An 18756-nucleotide genomic window follows, 5' to 3' on the forward strand; every position below is an offset into this window, starting at 1 on the left:
GCATCCATTATTACAACTGTTTATTATTGTGCAAAGGAGACTATAAACATTTTTTGAAGTAAGACTATATCTGTGCTGTAAGATCTGCAAGGGGTAAACGTTATAAAATCTGTGTTGTAATATCCACAAGGAAGAACCAGCCTGGCTTGCAGACAGAACGTGCCTTATTCCAGAGGCTATACACCAAATGACTATAAAGGCCATCCAGGCAAAACGAGTCAGTCTGCCCAGGTGTAATAGCAGGAAATGGCAGGGCCTATGGCAAGCTGAGGTTTGCTCTTCTACTTTCTAAATGTGTTCAAATTTAAAAAACAGATTAAACACCAGTCAAAGGAAACATTCTGCTAGTTAATGTGCTGTGAACCAGTTTTTTACTGCCACTTATTTCCTCAGGAACCATGCTGTTCAAATATTTATTTTTTTGCCACAATTAAGGTTATTTCAAGGTTATATGCTAAGCAATTAAAAAATTAAGCTGATAATCAAACATCCTTGGAGCCGTGCACATGAAACTCTGACAAATTTACCAATGTCTTCAAAAATGTTTTAACAAGTTAAAATAAAATTGGAAAAAACTTCTATTGCATCCCAGGAACTAATACTTGCACTATTCAAATATGGTTCTTAAAGCTAACCAGAGATATAAACCATACCTAGAAGGGTTAGTGAGCTGGTATTAACTTGGCTGATCAGATACTGATTAGCTGATTAAATACTGGAGGCACATGCTGACAACTCATGGAGCCTACGTTTTCAGAAATGAATAGTATAGATGATAATTAAGACATCCTTGAGGAATTTGTGGATTTTAGTCATATTCAGTTTTCTCATGGCTTTAGTCTTTTCAGCCAATTCTTGCTGAAATATATTTTCACCAGGAACATGTATTTTGTAGGTTTTTATGCAAGGTGATGTTTATTTTTGGTTAAATCTAATATTAATACATCATATTTTAGAGACATCAGGCATGAGTCATAGGAAAGATATTAATTTTACAAGAGAATCATTTTATATATTGTTCATCCATGACTAAGGCACTTCCAAAGGACCAAACCACATCCTAGCTGAAAATTAAGTAACTTTCAAAGTCACATTGAATCGAGGGGGCTTTAAGATACCACTTATTTATCAAAAGATCACCAATGGTTGATCATTTAAATAAATGTTTTCTCCTCTCAGGCACCCCCTGTGCTCAATGCACACTGCCCGCTCATGTATGGAGGAAGCACTATAAAACAGAGACTCCCGAATCTACAGCACCCATTTACCCTGTGCTCCTGTGCCATGCATTTCATGTTCTGCTGCTCAGATAAAAATGGATGTCCCCAGATGAACAAATTCTGACACAACTGCAGCTGAGATCACCGTCTCTCCTATCCGCCCCCGCCCCGCCCCGCTGTTTTCACTCCTTCACACCCCCTCTTCCTGTGTTCACTGTCAGCAGGCGGACCACTGTCCTGTAAGCCCCTGGGGAACAATTCTGCTCTTAGCATCTCAGTTCAACAGGGTTCAGCAAATGAGCTTGGTTCAACCTGCTGAGGAAATGAAGATTTAAAGTCTTTCATATAATTGGCAATGATAATACAAAACACATGAATTAAAAGACTTCTTTACCTTCCTAGATACATAAAATCAAAAATATAATGACAATATAGCTGCTACCAATCCCTAAGAATTTGCAGGTTCATCTTCCTTCCATAGATAACTCACTTAAAACCTGGCGTATTTAAGGTACTCAGGAAACATGATTTAGTCATTTAAGAGCTATATAAATAACTTACATTATGTTTGGGGTTGGGGGGAACTTGTGATGTGCATAATGCTGTTACTGCCTTCTCTAGAACTTTCATGTATATTTATCTCTTGAGCTTTCAAACCACATGGTGAGTAGATTTTATCCACTCCAAATTTATTCTCTTGCCACTTACAACTACTCATTCCTGACTCCCCAGGAATTTCTTCCAATTAGACACCTCAGATGTGTTATTTCACTTATTCATGCATATGATAGATATTTCTTGGACATCTAATATATTTGCCAAACGCTTTGTTGGCAACACAGTAGTGAACAAGACCAACCAAGTCCCTGCCGTGATGCAGATGAAGATCCAGCAAATGAGACTGCAAATGTCCAAGAGAAATATAGATGTGCAAGGTATAGAGGATATAAACAAAGTTACAGGGCATATTCTGGAGCTGAGTGTAGGATGGTACGGTTAGAACACAGTGACTATAGCTCTCTGTGACCACCACCAATACACAAGAAGTTACTTAATAAATGTCAAATGATCAGTTAATATAGTCGGTAGCTAATATACTTCAGGGCCTTATTCTCAAGAAGTGACACCAACCACTGCAGCCCTTACCCATGAATCCTCCAGTATCTCTCTTTCAGCAGGTCACTAACCTGGCATTCTTCACCAGTCTCGAAATGATGGCTAATTCCTCTAACTGTCCACTGAATCCTGGCTCTATCTCCTCCTGAAACTTAGTCCCAGATGATCCTATTTCCTACTACTGTGTTGAACCCTCTGCTTTCCACTGGAGCTTTTCCTCCAATCTTCAAGGTAAGTGCCGTCGTCTCTTAATTTAAACAAATATATTTTAAGGTCTTATTGTCCTTTACCTTTCCATAACTTGCCTTCATGTTACCCTTAAGCTTTTAAAGTTAGACTTAATCAAAAAAAAAAGGTAAAGACATAAAATAAAGAGTGTGCAATTGACTGTTTTACTGGAGGAATGCTGCCCAACTAAATTAAAGGAAACTACAAGAATCCCAGAGCCCTAGGACAACACACACACACAGACACACAATGAAGGGTTATTAAGGTGGCTTATCTTAGTGACAGAGGAGGAAAACAACAGCCAGTAAGTTTTTCTGATTTAATTATGAGACAAGGAAGCATGCCTGCATAGACATAAAATCAGGTTCCATGGGCAGGACCAAGGGCAGTGCAGGACTGTGATGCTCAAGACAGACTCTCTCCCTTAATAGCTCAGAGAACAATTTTCCTATCTTTGAAACCAAGGGACATAATTACTAAATTGGCATAATTCAAGCTGTTTTCAGTCAAGTATCACCTCTGTGTAATTAGTATTCCTCTCAAATGCCCATTAGCTATAAAAGAACAGCAACTAATTAGATAATGAATATTATTATTAATAATAAGAAGTGACCTTTCTGGAGTACTGAATATGTATTTTCACACATCAGGTTACTCAGTCCTCATAATAACACTCTCAGTTAGGATTTCATCACCCCCATTTTACAGACTATGAAAGTGATGTTCACATGGTCTGAATCACACATGTATTGGGTAGCAGTGCAGGATTCAAACTCAGTTTGCCTAACTCTACAACCTGTGATTCTAACCAGTATAACCAGTGTTATACTGGTTAGAATGTGTAACCAGTGATGTACTGGAGATGCGCTGCTATAGAAAAAACTAACATACATAACTAACAAAGAAACTAACATACATAACAAGCTGTATGTGTCTGTAGGCAACACACTCTTATTACACATGTGCACACCTATATATATATATATATATATACATATATACACACATGTGTCATAAACATTCTCTTTGGAACACCAGGGAAGTATTTTTTCACCATAAACAACTGCAGGAAAAAAAGAGAAAACAATAAATTGCCTTAAATCCTGATAATCACAAACATTAGACACAATTAGGCAAACTTCCCAAACATTTTCTGAAACATGTTAGACAAACCAGCCTCCAATTGCTCAAGTACCTGGTTTTTCAAAGGCCCGAGGAAGCCTAGATTTTCCGCCATTCGCTGAGCTTGGCTGTCCTTTATCCCTTCAATAATGTCAATTTGCTCCTAGTAAAAATGAATCAGATCAACAAAATTCAGACAATCAAATGAAAAGATTTACAACCTCAAAAGAAAATGCTTAGTATTTATGTGTAAATGAGTAATTAAAAGTGTGGCACCTTTCCAGAGATCTCTGAGTTGGGCCACCACAGCTGCCTATGGGGTATATTTTAATTAGCACACCATCTACAAAACAGCCTTTTCAAAACTATATAATTCTTCAGGGTGGCATGCTGACAAGATGATCGGATGCCAGTTTTCACTTTTAATTACTATACAGATGGCAGTGACGAATATTTAGTCAGTTAATTTTTATGTCATGTGTTTGGAAGGCTTCCAAACTAAGTTTTTCCTGCCTAATACTGCTGTTAAGTTCAGAGTTTGTCTTATATAGGTTAAATATTACCTTATGATTTGAATACTCTGTTGATGATGACCATTATTAATAATACCCAAGCTCTACAAAGGGCTATTCCCTCCAAGATAATGAGTGTTGTTTAGATATATTATTTCATGTATTCTCTTAACAAATGTAATGACTTGTTTCAAAAATGTTAGTTTCAAAAAAAAAAGTAGGTATTATTGGTAAGCCAGCAAGTAAAGTCTCAACTGAACTTCCAAAGTAGTTAACTTAAATATGCAACATTGGTGAAAATATTTTAAAACCAATCTTCAAAGTATTAGTACCTTATAAATGAAGAGTTCCAAGAAATAAAATTTTCGCTTTTTAGAAGGAAAAAAAAATCACTTTCTAAAAGAAATAATAAAGGTTTTTACTAGAAATTTTTTGTGTGATTTTTTTGACACTAAGAACTCGGAATTAAAAGCTAGGGTTATAGTTCTAAAGACCTAGGATTTTCTTCTTATAGCTGAGGTAGACTGAGAAGCACTTTGCATGTATTATCTAATTTAATCTTCACAATTCTATAGGGAGGGAATATCCCCATTTTCATTTACTGATTCAAAAAACTGAGAAACTTATTGGCTAGTTAGGATTTGACCCCAGGTCTCTTTGACTAGAAACTAATCTTAACATCTTAAAAAAAAAAAAAAAAAGGACAACCCCAACAACAACAACAAACTATACACACAAGATTTTAAAGGACTGAAACAAACAATCTGGGCCTTAGAAAGATTCTACTCTGCACTGTGCTAAGTCACTTTATTACCAGTACTGAAAGACATCGAGGAAGTTTCTAGTTCACATCTGACTTCTAGGAGACAATTTCTGGGTCATATTTATAAACAAGGTAGAATTAACCAAGAGGAAATGGAAATTTCACATTCCTCTGCCATTGGTTAATTCTTGTGGCAAGTTGGATGGAAAGAAACTAGAGAGGAAGAAAAGGCTAGAAGGAGGAAAGAATGAAGGGAGAAGAAGGGCACAGAAAAGATCTTGAAAAGCACATATTTTGATCTACCCAACCTTTTCTTACTGGATGTCCAGTATGAAAAAGGACTCAATATCTTCATGCCTTAAATCCCAGAAACAGTACACCAGGCTCAGAAATCAGGCTCACATTCAGTCTTTAACAGTGTGTACAGAAACAATCAATGAACAGAACATAGTCAGGAATCTAAACATACCTTAAAAATAAGTTCTGGATTCGAAGCTGCCACCTCTTCAATGTCAACGCCTCCCTGAGGGCTGCCCACCAGCACGGGGCCATTGCAGGACCGGTCCATCAGAATGGCCAAGTAGGTTTCCCTGGAAATGTCCAGGGCTTCAGCAACCATCACCTACCACATCAGCGGGAAAGTCAATTAAGTCAGCATCGAGCTGATTTCCACTTGGAAATCTATACAAACTTGCTACACAAATCAAACAGCTTCATTTTCAGGCTCTTTAAACCCAGGGAGATTTGAGAGTTCTGCTCTCATGGTGCACAGTGCCCATTTTCACCTCCTTAATTGATCCTGTTAACTTTTCAAGTGACAGGTATTCAGTTTGCCCCAAGGAACCTTCCCACTTTAATCTTCCTTTTCTTCTTCAGAAACCCTGACACTTGAGAAAAACTCTAGGGAAGCAGATGTTATTTTAATTTGAGGCATTAGCAGTACATATATATTACTACACTGATTCTTCTCAGATTGCACTGGTGGGAAACCAAGTTTGCTTGCCAAAGAAGGATTCTTTTTATGGTGTGTCTGATGCTTCCTATGTTTGGATACTTCTGTCTCTTGGATCACTGTATTTTTATTTCAATTTATACTTTCTCTTAAATTACAAACATAATATTTGCTTGTTTGAAAATAAATGCTGACAATACTAAAAGTATATAGAGGGGACAGTGAAAGCAGTCCCCTCCTGCACATACGTACCCCTTGGGCCCCAAGCAGAACCTTTGTGATGATCAGAAAAAAAAAACACCCCTTTCTCTATGAGGATGTAGTCACATTCCAGGGCAATGACTGGGCAGGAGGCAAACTGGACAGATGGATTTCCTTCTCCACGCATGCTCCAGCCAGGTCCTTTTTGCTCTGCACAACCTTAACAAAGGCACGAAGCAGCCCTACCAGGAAAATCCACTACTAATTTTTACCTTTTCCCTATGCATCGGTAAGAATTACCAACATGGAATCATCTTGCACATGGATAAATATTACACATGCTTAAATGCCTCTTTTTCTTCCTTTTTGTTTATTATCTTAATACTATAACTAGATTATACAAGGTCTTCTCTCTTCACTGTGACTACACAGTACTTATATGTCAATATTTATTTGACCTTGTCCTGGCTGACAGACATTTATGTAGACTTGTGTTTCTAAAAATGCTCCCTCAGTGATTATTTCTGTATGTGTAGCTTTGCACCATTGTTTTAGTATCCCCCTGGTCAAGGAATATAAAGATAAAATGGCTAGGTTTTACAATAGATTCTTCATATTTAAAATTTTGATAAGTACTATCAAATTTCCTTGGAGAGAGCTGCTGGACCAACTTACACTACCAACAAAAATAGTAAAAAAATGTCTTGGATGCTTTTTAAAAGAAAATAAGAACATCTACAAAGAATCAGCACTAGAAGTAAAAATAATAAAATCACATACATTGCTTTTCCTAAAAAGGAATTCAGTAATATGTTTCACCAAAAATGTTCCTGATTAAATAATAATAGAGTTTAGCTCCCCAGAAGCCACAAAAGCACTAATTTTTAAGTCACATGAAGTGGGATAAATATATGATGACCTAGAAAGCTATAATGTAATGAATACAATTAACTCCTTCTTCTCACACCTCTATAGAATTTATGACTGGTTAAAAATAGAATACCTTAGAAGGGGCTTCATGGTGATTCAATCATAAATGGTAGCTCATCAGTTTGTAAGAAATATTTCTTGGCACATGGTATTAGGATTTTCATAGAACCATTTTTATTTCAAGCTCACTTTCTAATACACAGCTAGTCTAGTGAACCAGATTTAACAATTTTCAGTAGTTACTGTAACCAACAATGCAGTGTTATATGTTTTTAGGATAAGTGTCATTCAAGTGTCCTATTCTTAATTTTCTCAAGTGTTGACAGATGTGCTCTATATTCTATCAAATTTCTATTTGTAAAGACCAGCTGCTGTCTCAAACAGCTCTTGCTTGGTAGAAATAGCCCATCACTCTTTAAGAAAACATTCCCAAGAAAATTATGATTTTCAATAGACAATTCATGGACTTTTACATACAGACAAATTTTCTGACATTGAGATGGCCTTTATATGACCCAGGATGTTGAAATCCTTTTATGAATTGTGACAGAGAAAACTTAAAGGGACTCTCTGAACTCTCATGTCATGAGAAGCTCAGTTAAACACATTTCAACCATCTTTATCTGTGACGGATAGAAACTGTATCAGCACAGCCTGTTCGTGGCGTCTTCCAGTATGGAGAATCTTTTTAAGGTACTTTACTCTTGAGCAATGAATCTGTTTTTCATGTTTCTTACTGTCTGTTCATTTTGTTTTGTTTTTTATATATCATGCTATTCAGACTATAGTATATGGATGAGAGCCGGTGCACAAACTATTTGTAACAGAACAGCAATTAGATAAGATTAACGGTACTCAGTCACTCTCTGCGGAACAGGAACCGTTACTGACAGTGACCCATGGAGCACGTGTGTAGTAGCACTGTCTCACCTCCCCTATCACTATCCCAAGGAAAACACTACAAACACAGACTTAGGAAAAAAACCCCAATGTGAACAGATGTAGGTAATGTGCTTAAATAGCTTCTAAAACAAACTAAGACCTAAAGTTTCTATCATCTGGGGACTTCTGATTGATGGCCAAGATTCCATAAATTACAAATGCATGGAGAAGGAAATGGCAACCCACTCCAATATTCTTGCCTGGGAAATCCCATGGACAGAGGAGCCTGTTGGGCTCAGTTCACGGTGTTGCAAGAGGTGGACACAACTGAGCGAGTAAACCTACACTGCTGGTCGGAATGTAAAATGGCATGGTCACTTTGGAAGACATTTTGATGGTTCCAGAAAAACTTAAGCATAGAATTACCGTTTAACCCAGGAATTTCACCCCCAAAGCTCTACTCAGGAAGAATGAAAATACAAATGAATGTTCACACAAAAACGTATACACAAAAGTTCATGCTTGCTCAAAAGTGGTAAACAATACAATTAATTGTTCATCAACTGATGAATGAATAAGCCAAATGTGTTATAGTCATACAAATCAGTATTATTCAACCATAAAAATGTATGAAGTACTGATACATGCTACAACATGGATGAACCTTGAAAATACGCTAAGTGAAGGAAGCCAGACAAAAAAGGCTTGAAACATTCCATTGATATGAAATATCCAGAATAGGCAAATCCATGAATATAGGAAAATAGTTTCATAGTTTCCAAGGGGTGGAGAGACAATGGAGAATGACTTCCAATGGGTATGGGTTTCTTTTTCAGGGTGATGAAAGTGTTCTGGTATTGGATAGTGGTGATGGTTGCATAACCCAAGAATATACTAAAAACTACTTAATTGCACATTTTAAATGGATGAATTCTATGGTATATGAATTATATCATATTAAAGAGAAAATCAGTATACACACACTGGATTAGTGTTTCCCCAGGCTGGGAGTAGGCATAGGAATTGTCTGCAAATGGACGGGAGATTTCGGGGTTGGTTGATGGAAATGTTCAAAAATTAGACTGTGGTAATAGCTGTCAACTTCATAAATTTATTAAAACTACTGAAGTTGTACATTTTAAATAAGTGAATTTTATGGTATGCAAATTATACCTCAATAAAAATGTTTTTTAAAAAGTTAAAAAAAATGCAGTTTCCTTAAAGTATATATAACGTTACTGTTTCAAGTATGTGGTAATACATATTTTACATGGGAAAAGGACAGAAACAATATTTAACAATTATTTCTAGAAGGTGAGAACAAAAGAAAATTTTACTCTCTAATTTTTATATTTCTGTACTATTGGAATTTTTCTCATCTTAATCATTTTTGCATTCAGGGAAAAAAATACTTAAAACTATACCACTCTGGTCATTTCTTGGCAATGATTCTATTTACAAGAATGCACTTATCCCCAGGATTTCAGGAACCTATCTATGAACTAATTTTATGCATATATATATATATATATATAGTCTGTGTATGAATCTTCTTGTGTCTATTTTATATGCTTTTCAAAGGTATCACAAACTCTAATCTCAAACTCCATGTGTCCATAAAAAACAATAAATTCCTACAAACAAAACCACTAATCATATCTCCTATAAACAAATTTTGAATAAGTTATATAGGTAGAGGCTCATAACCAGCTTAAAGGGGAAAATAAAAGTACAGTGCTGAGCTGAACAAAATAATTCTTCAAAACCACTGTAAAATGTAAACAGTTCTTGTATCTAGCTGCAAGACACTGGGAAAGGGAAATAACCAGAGCCAGTTTTGTCTGTGCACCTCCTCAACCTTCAGAGAGACTCTGTGTTCTTAGAGGGAAGGGGCTAATGACCCACCAGTATCCCCATCTCCCTCCAGCTCAGTGTCCTTTTCAGGACCAAGGCAGTGTGCTTGGTAAGCTAAGTATGCTAAGAAAACCCAGCTGGTGATTTCTGGAGGCCGTCATATCAAAAATTTTCCAGACAATTCCTTCTGAAATGTAAAAATGGAATGCACTGCCTCAGCTGCCTGAAGAATGGAACTCTAGGAGAGATTATCATGTGATAATCCATATGTGATGCTGTGTCTGTGGAGCAGACAGTTGCCTCCCCAAAATGCTGGACCCTAATCTGCTGTTACAATGTCATGATGGGGCCTTCTAGTCATCTGTAGCTCCCAGGCCTAGAGTGAGTGACCTGTGCAGTCATCCAGGCCTGCATGCCAGAGGGTCCTATTCTTGGTCTCTAATTTGATGTTCTGCTGCAGCCAACTTGAAATATGAACAAGAATCTCACATTTTCATTTTGTACTGGATCCTGCAAATCAGGCACTCAGTTCCAGTGCCTTGATACATAACAGGGAGTTCAACAAAGCCAAACAGACTAATAGGAGGGCAAGTTAGGCTCTGTTCTCATATCTACCAGTCACAGTTTCATGGCTGCGGTGGGCCACTTTGCTTTAGATTTTGTTTTCTGTGTGTGTGTGTACAAGTATATGCCCTGTACACACTTGGGTGTCCCAACAGATCCCACTAATATGACATACTCCCAGTAATAACAGTGAGTCAAAATGGTAATAACCTCACAATAAGTTATAGGGGAACTCAGAAAAACCACCAAAACAAGCACAGTAATTCTGATACACTGGATGAGGGTGGGGCTGTGAGGAAGCAGAGAATGTCCTTCACTGATTCTAGGAACTGTCATGTTAAGTCCTTTTTGACTTTAAACAAAACGTGTCTGTGTTCTAAAAGAAAAAAAATATTATTTCAATCATTACCCATCGTTACCAAATTCTGATGATAATAAACAGTATTACTAATTTAGAATCCTTTTTTATCTCTCCTCAAAGTCATACTACACCAAAAACTACGTGACGTTCAAAACAAATGACACATAGACAAAGTGTACTGCTTCATTAGATTCTGTCAAAACTAAAGTATGATTTTTTTTTTTAACACATACACAGAAGATGGCCAAAAGCATTCACATTACCTTTTTAACTTTCACACCTTCTTTCGGAGTTTGCTTTGTTGCTAGATTATATCCAATCATCTGTTTAGCCAGCTGTCCCACAACTTTAGGGCTAAGAGAGAGGAGAAAAAAAAGAGAGAGAAGAAAGAAAAGAAAGTCAATGTTTATACTGAAAACAATTTTAAGACACAGTCCATACTATATCCCCATATCCACCCCACCTTGGCCCACCTTCCACCTTCACAGAATGCATGGTACTTTCTGTTTATAAACCAGGTGCTTAGCAGTGTAGCAGACGCTCCCTGAGTCCAAAGTACATATGAATGAATGAGCGGGAGTAGAAGGAAGAGGAGGGGAGGGAAATGAAAATAAGTTTGCTTAAGTTTGTTCTCTCCTCCCCCCAAATAAGTTACAGTCATAGTAGAGAGACAATGCTGAAATGCACAGCAGCCTTAGGTAAGATAGTGGGCAACTGGGGAAGTAATGCCCAAAGATGGGGATAAAGGGAAGAGGAAGGATCAAAGTAAACCACTGAAAGGTATGTGACAGGAGAGGAGAGGAAAGTGTTTTCATTGATTGTCTAGAACAGAAAGGGTGTCAAGTTTTCACCAATTAGTGAACAAAAATCCTTTTACAGGAGAAGGGAAACTGGGACACTGCAGTGCCCTCTACCTGTTGTCTGCATCATTTATTTGGGACCTTCTGCTGCTACTCTCTTTCTCAGTGCTCCTCTCCATCATAAGCAGCATCTTCCATAACTGCTTTGCCCAAAGATAAGGAACTAAAACCTCCACGCTTACTCTTTTGTTAAATGAACGCCTCCTTTCAAACCGCTACTGAAGACACCTTTTCCTCTTCCGCCAGCTAAGATCTGGGCTTTTAAAACAATTTCTTTCGCATCTGCAAAAGAAAATCCAGAGTTAGTAGCTGATTTAAATTTCTTTTTTTTTTAGCAACCAGCAAGTGGTAATGACATAACTTCCAAAAGTGACTGGCAAAAGCTCTCTCAAAACAACTTTGAAAATGAAGGCAATAAAGAACTTCAAAAAAACATCGATACAACTAAATACAAAGTCTGTTTACTGAGGACATTCAAATATTTCCTGCCAGTTTAATCTAATTCTCAACCATCCCAAGGGAGAACAAGGCATGTGTTCCCTTGTTCTTCTAAGTGTCAGAAGATGCTAAATCAATCCAGGCTGGAAGTATTAATTCTACTGTGTAATGACACTCCCATGTGACAGAGACACCAATCTGCCAGTCAGAGGAGCTAACTACCTGTCAGCCATCTGAGATGTCAGAGGGAAGACTGGTGTACTTGGAGGAAACTTTTAAAGAAAAGTTGTAAAGGGAGTATTTAATAGCTGTTTTCTTAGACACCAACAGTTTTCTGACCAGTTGTTCTATGTATCAATAGGGTTGGGTAAGGGAGGAAGAAATGGATTAAAGCTAAAAGGAAGCAGCATTTTATCAGTGTTGGCAGGGTAACAGAATATCCCAGAGCAAAGTGGCTATGGACTCTCTCTTTGTCAAAACACTCAAGGAAAGAGTGAATGGTCTGCTCCTGACATTTGAGACCAGTCATAAACTCAAACATGTTTATGGGCCTGGTGGGAAAGCAGGGTGTGTGAAGCAGCCCAGTGATAGAGAAAGGATCATCAGCCAATAGTACTCCCCTATCCAATCAACAAAATGGGGGGAAAAAAAAAGGCAACCCACAAATTAAATGTGTTTAATAAACCAAACAGTACACACCCTCCAGCCACAATTATCATTCTCTGTATGTGATTCAGTTTTATCTAAAATCAGAGAATGAAATCAGACAATCTCCGACATGGCTCTAACAGTTTTCTAGTTTGGCACACCAGGTTTAAAATTGCAGACCCAGGTTTTAATCAAGGCTTCAGCCTTTGCCCAGTTGTGTGATAACGGACAAGTTACTTAATGTCTTTATGATACAACACTCAGTGCTGTTTCAAGAATTAAATTAGAAAATATATGTGACTATCCTAACAGCCTAAAAACTCCTATCAGTAATGAAAAATTATCACCATGATCAATTAATTCATTTTACTATCTTTGTATATTGTGAAGAACCAAAATGATTATTTCTCTTCAAGCAAAAATGGTAAAAAGTAATGGAATCTGCCACCATACATGCAAGGTCTGTAAATGTTGGCTATTTTAACCAGTACTACCATTGTTACTACTACTCATAGGCAAACAGGCAAAGGTTCAAAGAGAAGGAGCCACAGGTATTTTCAAGAAGGAAATGGAAGAGCTATGGAAGGATTTGACGCTATGAAGGCACTGGGTAAAACAGTCACTCTAGCTGATGTAATCAGATCGTAAAGGTTCATAATCTTATTGGTTGGTCATCCTTTTCTTGCTCACACTCAAAAAATCAGGTTCACTTTCTCTCAGAAGCAAATACAGCTCCTTCTTTGCTGCCTTCTATAACCTCTAACAACAGTTTCTGCCCTGGATATGAACCATCACAACATCAGTCAAACAAAGTCTTAGAATAAACTGGTTCCTATCAAATTGAGTAGAAGCCAAGTTATTGTTACTGCTTATTATCAAATCCTTACTAGGAAGGAAACCAAGTAAAATGAATTTATTGTGCATTTAGGCTAGTGCATGTAGCAGTAGTAGTAAGATAAGAACTTTGGTGTAAAACAAACTTAGTTAAAATCTCCAATTCTACCTATTCCTTTATTGAGAAGAGAATGAGATTCAGAAAGGTAAAAGTAACATGTCCAACTATAAAATAGTCATAATAATTTACAGTGTTAGAATGATGTGAAATAAATGAAGAAAGTAGGTAAAGTACTCATCTCATAGTCTGGCATATTTAAAACAGAGTCAAAATATTATAGCTATTATAGTATCATCATTTTCAGCAATTCAGCAAAAGTAGAATTCAGAAGGAAATTTCCCATTTCCCTTTGAAGATATTAAGTGGAAAAAACACTTCTGCTATTTACTCAATTTTTAACTGCATTTTCTTCAAATTCTTTAAAAATAGCCAGCATTCCACTGCCACTATCATTTTTCATAACCTCATGAATGTGAAAAAAAAGATGCTTTCCTCTCCAAGCTTTCCAGCAGCAAAACTTCAAAGCCAAGCAGATTACCTAAACAGGCAATGTTAACTGACATTACATGGGCTTGAGTAGTTAAGTTTTAGGCACTAACCATCAAGACAGAGAAACAGTTGTAAGCTCAATAAAAGTGTTGTCCATTATTCACATCATTATTGATCACTTATCAAAGGACTTCATGCCACCCAGCTGGTAGACCAAGCAACCACTTTGGAGACTGTGAAGACACGTACTAGGGCATGGAGAAAGAGGGAAAGAAAACGACTGTCAAATCTAGGTATATCTTCTGCAATTTATTTTGCAGGCTAAAAATAAGTTCATTACAATCACCTCTTCTGGGTAGTTCTCAAATGTTAATAAAGCAGTATGTCACTAACCAAAGTAAAATGTTTGTCTTGTCTTGTGGGAAACTCACATAAAGTAATTTAATTCATGTGATTATTTACTCAAACTGTTGAAAATTAAGAGACCAGATTCTACTGAACAGTAACTGGCTTTTTCATTTTGTATTTACCAAATGGTTTCATACTTAATGTCACTGTTTCCATTTTATTTAAAAATCTAACTTCTCCAAAAACTCATACAAAGTTCCATTTTTTTTAACGTTACCTCACTGTTTCCAAAGAGAATTACAAAAGAATATTCCAGGGACTTTCCTGGTGGGCCAGTAGTTAAGAATCCACTTGCCAATGCAGGGTACATGGGTTTGATTCCACATGGCACAGAGCAACTAAGCTCATGTACCACAACTACTGAAGCCCGCAAGCTACAAAGAAAGAGTAGTCCCTACTCATTGCAACTTGAGATTGCCTGCATGCAGCAACAAAGACCCAGCACAGCCATAAATAAATAAATAAATAAATAAATAAATGATATCTCAATGAGGAAATTCAATTTTTGCATGAATAAACAAGATGATCTAACTGTAATATAGGATATAAAGTTAAAAAGAGACAGAGGAGGGGTAAAACTCTCCTCCAATCGATTTTGTCTAGATACGGATTGCATCTATACATTAATAACCATATTACTGGTAAAACTGAAGTCTACTTAACTCCAAATTCCCGACTCTTAAATGATACTCTTACATAAAGTAGCCTAAATATGCAATACATCTGCTTTATTTTGTTTCTTTCCCGGTGAGTTTCTGATAATGAACAGTGCTTAGGGTAAGGTTTCTACTGGGTTTGATGGAAACCGGTTTACTATCATTCATATATATATATATATATATATATATATTAGGAGAAAAAAGCACTATAAGAGATATATTTGATAAACTTAACCTATATGCAGGTCAGGAAACAACAGTTAGAAATGGACATGGAACATCACACTGGTTCCAAATAGGAAAAGGAGTACATAAAGGATGTATATTGTCACTCTGCTTATTGAACTTCTACACAGAGTACAACATGAGAAATGCTGGGCTGGAGGAAGCACAGGTAGGAGTCGAGATTGCTGGGAGAAATATCAGTAACCTCAGATATACAGATGGCACCATCCTTATGGCAGAAAGTGAAGAACTAAAGAGCCTCTTGATGAAAGTGAAAGAGGAGAGTGAAAAAGCTGGCTCAAAGCTCAACATTCAGAAAACTAAGATCCAGTCCCATCACTTCATGGTAGATGCATGGGGAAACAGTAGAAACAGTGTCAGACTTTATTTTGGGGGGCTCCAAAATCACTGCAGATGGTGACTGCAGCCATGAAATTAAAAGACGCTTACTCCTTGGAAGGAAAGATGACCAGCCTAGATAGCATATTAAAAAGCAGAGACAATACTTTGCCAACAAAGGTCCGTCTAGTCAAGGATATGGTTTTTCCAGGGGTCATGTATGGATGTGAGAGTTGGACTGTAAAGAAAGCTGAGCGCCAAATAATTGATGCTTTGGTGTTGGAGAAGACTCTTGAGATTCCCTTGGACTGCAAGGAGATCCAACCAGTCCATCCTAAAGGAAATCAGTCCTGAATATTCATTGGAAGGACTGATATTGAAGCTGAAACTCCAATACTTTGGCCACCTGATGTGAAGAGCTGACTCATTTCAAAAGACCATGACGCTGGGAAAGATTGAGGGCAGGAGGAGAAGGGGACGACAGATGATGAGATGGTTGGATGGCATCACCAATTTGTTGGGCATGGGGTCACAAAGAGTCAGACACGACTGAGCGACTAAACTGAACTGAATAGATATGTAATACCTCCAAATACATTATCACTTAAGAGAACAAAATTTATAGCCATTAAGAAAACCTAAAGGAAACTCTCGAAGCCACAGTTTTATTTCATTCTATTAGCTGCATTAAAATAATGCTTTCTCACTGTTTTCCTCTCATTCTCCCTCACAATGAGTGTTATTATAATTATAATACAGTTTTTTGTAATTGTATAATTATAATACAGTCCTAAAGGACTGATTTCCTTTTTCTAGTAGTCATATAAGAATGTGAGATTTGGACCATAAGAAGGCTGAGCGTTGAAGAATTGATGCTTCTGAACTGTGGAGCTGGAGAAGACTCTTGAGAGTCCCTTGAACTCCAAGAAGATCAAACTAGTCGATGTTAAAAGAAATCAACCCTGAATATTCATTGGAAGGACTGAAAAAGCTGAAGCTCCAATACTTTGGCCACCTGATGCAAAGAGCCAACTCATTAGAAAAGACCCTGACACTGACAAGGATTGAGGGCAGGAAATGAAGGAGGCAACAAAGGACGAGATATTTGGATGCATCATCAACTCCATGGACATGTGTCTGAGCAAACTTCAGGAGATAGCGAAGGACAGGGAAGCCTGGCGTGCTGCAGTCCATGGGGTCACAAAGAGTGGAACACGACTGAGTGACTGAACAGCAACCACAAAGCCTAAATAGAATAAATAAAAAAACATTTTAATTAGAAAAGCTTTGTAGAACTAGTTCACTTTGTTTTTCAGAGATGGAATTCTGAAAATATATTAATGCAAAATAATGTTTACAAGATATACCTCAAAACCAGAACACAAATGGGCCACAGTGAACAGCTGAAATGTTAGCCAAGAATCTCAGTAAGAGTAAGCTATTTTCAGCTATCCTTATTTAAACAGTTTGGTATTGAACCAAATATTTGTATTATTGAACTGGTTTTATTCAGCACTGTTCTTTCAAAATATAATCCTTTCTAAACACAGAATGTATCACTCTACATGCAGCACTACAGGGAAATGACTGCCACCATAATCATCTATTTTGAGGCAATAACACTGGAGCTTTGGGGGGAACTATGAGTTCTATGATCAACTGACAAGCAATACTGGAATATTTAGTTTTCAGCACAACTGCATCGTGTAATTTTGAGCCTAGTGATTACCTTTCATGAGGTTTGATAGAATTCTTAACAGAAGAAAGTAAATGTATTTCAGATTTACCTATTACAAATGGAAGGCATGGATAAAGGGGAGAGGGAGGCAAGAGAAAAGCTGAAAAATACTATGAAAAGATGAATCTTAATAAAGAACATACAATTATAGGGTGATAATGGAGACTCAAGTGGCAATTTCCCAAAACAAATGAGCTAACATCCCTGTTTTCGTTACAACTCCAGAACCTGAAATTGGTGAATTACCCATCTTCACTCATTACTGTAATATCTCCTACAGACTGATTTACCAATTTCCTTTGATTGTGACTAGGTCACTCGCTGAGAAGAAGACTGATTCTGAGACCAAACAACTATTTCAACTTTCAATAACTCTGACAAGGGGTCACAAACACTAGGATAGAGAATTTTAAACATATGAGATGTCAGAGGAAGTCATTTCACCATTGGTCACATGCCTAGATGAAACAGAATTGGAGATACTTGACTCTGTATCAGTATGCTGCTGCTGCTGCTAAGTCGCTTCAGTCAGGTCCGACTCTGTGCGACCCCATAGATGGCAGCCCACCAGGCTCCCCCATCCCTGGGATTCTCCAGGCAAGAACACTGGAGTGGGTTGCCATTTCCTTCTCCAATGCATGAAAGTGAAGGTGAAGTCACTCAGTCATGTACGACTCTTCATGACCCCATGCACTGCCGCCTACCAGGCTCCTCTATCCATGGGATTTTCCAGGCAAGAGTACTGGAGTGGGGTGCCATTGCCTTCTCCGGTATCAGTATGCTACTTAGCTTAAATTACATCAAAGACTTAAATTACATGTACATACAGCAGTGATTTACAAATAGAAGCAAAAGATGAAAATAAGACTCTCCAGTACAGGGGTTTTATGATAGAAATAGGAAGCTGTCCAGGGAGAGATTATTTACCTTAAAATATTCTTCACTGATAAGGCTTTTTTATATAAGTCCTAAATCTTAATTTCCCATTGAATATGACAGTCAATTAACTGCAGTTCACTTCAGTTCAGTTCAGTCGCTCAGTCGTGTCCAACTCTTTGCGACCCCATGAATCCCAGTATACCAGGCCTCCCTGTCCATCACCAACTCCTGGACTTCACTCAGACTCACGGCCATCGAGTCAGTGATGCCATCCAGCCATCTCATCCTCTGTCATCCCCTTCTACTCTTGCCCTCAATCCCTCCCAGCAACAGAGTCTTCTCCAATGAGTCAACTCTTTGCATGAGGTGACCAAAGTACTGGAGTTTCAGCTTTAGCATCATTCTTCCAAAGAAATCCCAGGGCTGATCTCCTTCAGAATGGACTGGTTGGATCTCCTTGCAGTCCAAGGGAA

General features: G+C 37.6%; 1 protein-coding gene across 1 annotated transcript in view; it reads right to left on the minus strand.

Moving 5' to 3' along the window:
- The window catches only part of SUCLG2 (succinate-CoA ligase GDP-forming subunit beta), a 283370-nt gene that overhangs the window by 128262 nt on the left and 136352 nt on the right, over positions 1 to 18756 (minus strand). The window contains exons 3-6 of the mRNA XM_040246535.1: positions 11748 to 11847; positions 10969 to 11059; positions 5431 to 5583; positions 3760 to 3849 (exon numbers count right to left, since the gene is read on the minus strand). Of these exons, the coding sequence (XP_040102469.1) occupies positions 3760 to 3849; positions 5431 to 5583; positions 10969 to 11059; positions 11748 to 11847 (434 nt within the window). The remainder of the gene's footprint in view (positions 1 to 3759; positions 3850 to 5430; positions 5584 to 10968; positions 11060 to 11747; positions 11848 to 18756) is intronic.

Source organism: Oryx dammah, unplaced genomic scaffold, assembly GCF_014754425.2.
Source record: "Oryx dammah isolate SB20612 unplaced genomic scaffold, SCBI_Odam_1.1 HiC_scaffold_9, whole genome shotgun sequence".
NCBI lineage: Eukaryota > Metazoa > Chordata > Mammalia > Artiodactyla > Bovidae > Oryx > Oryx dammah.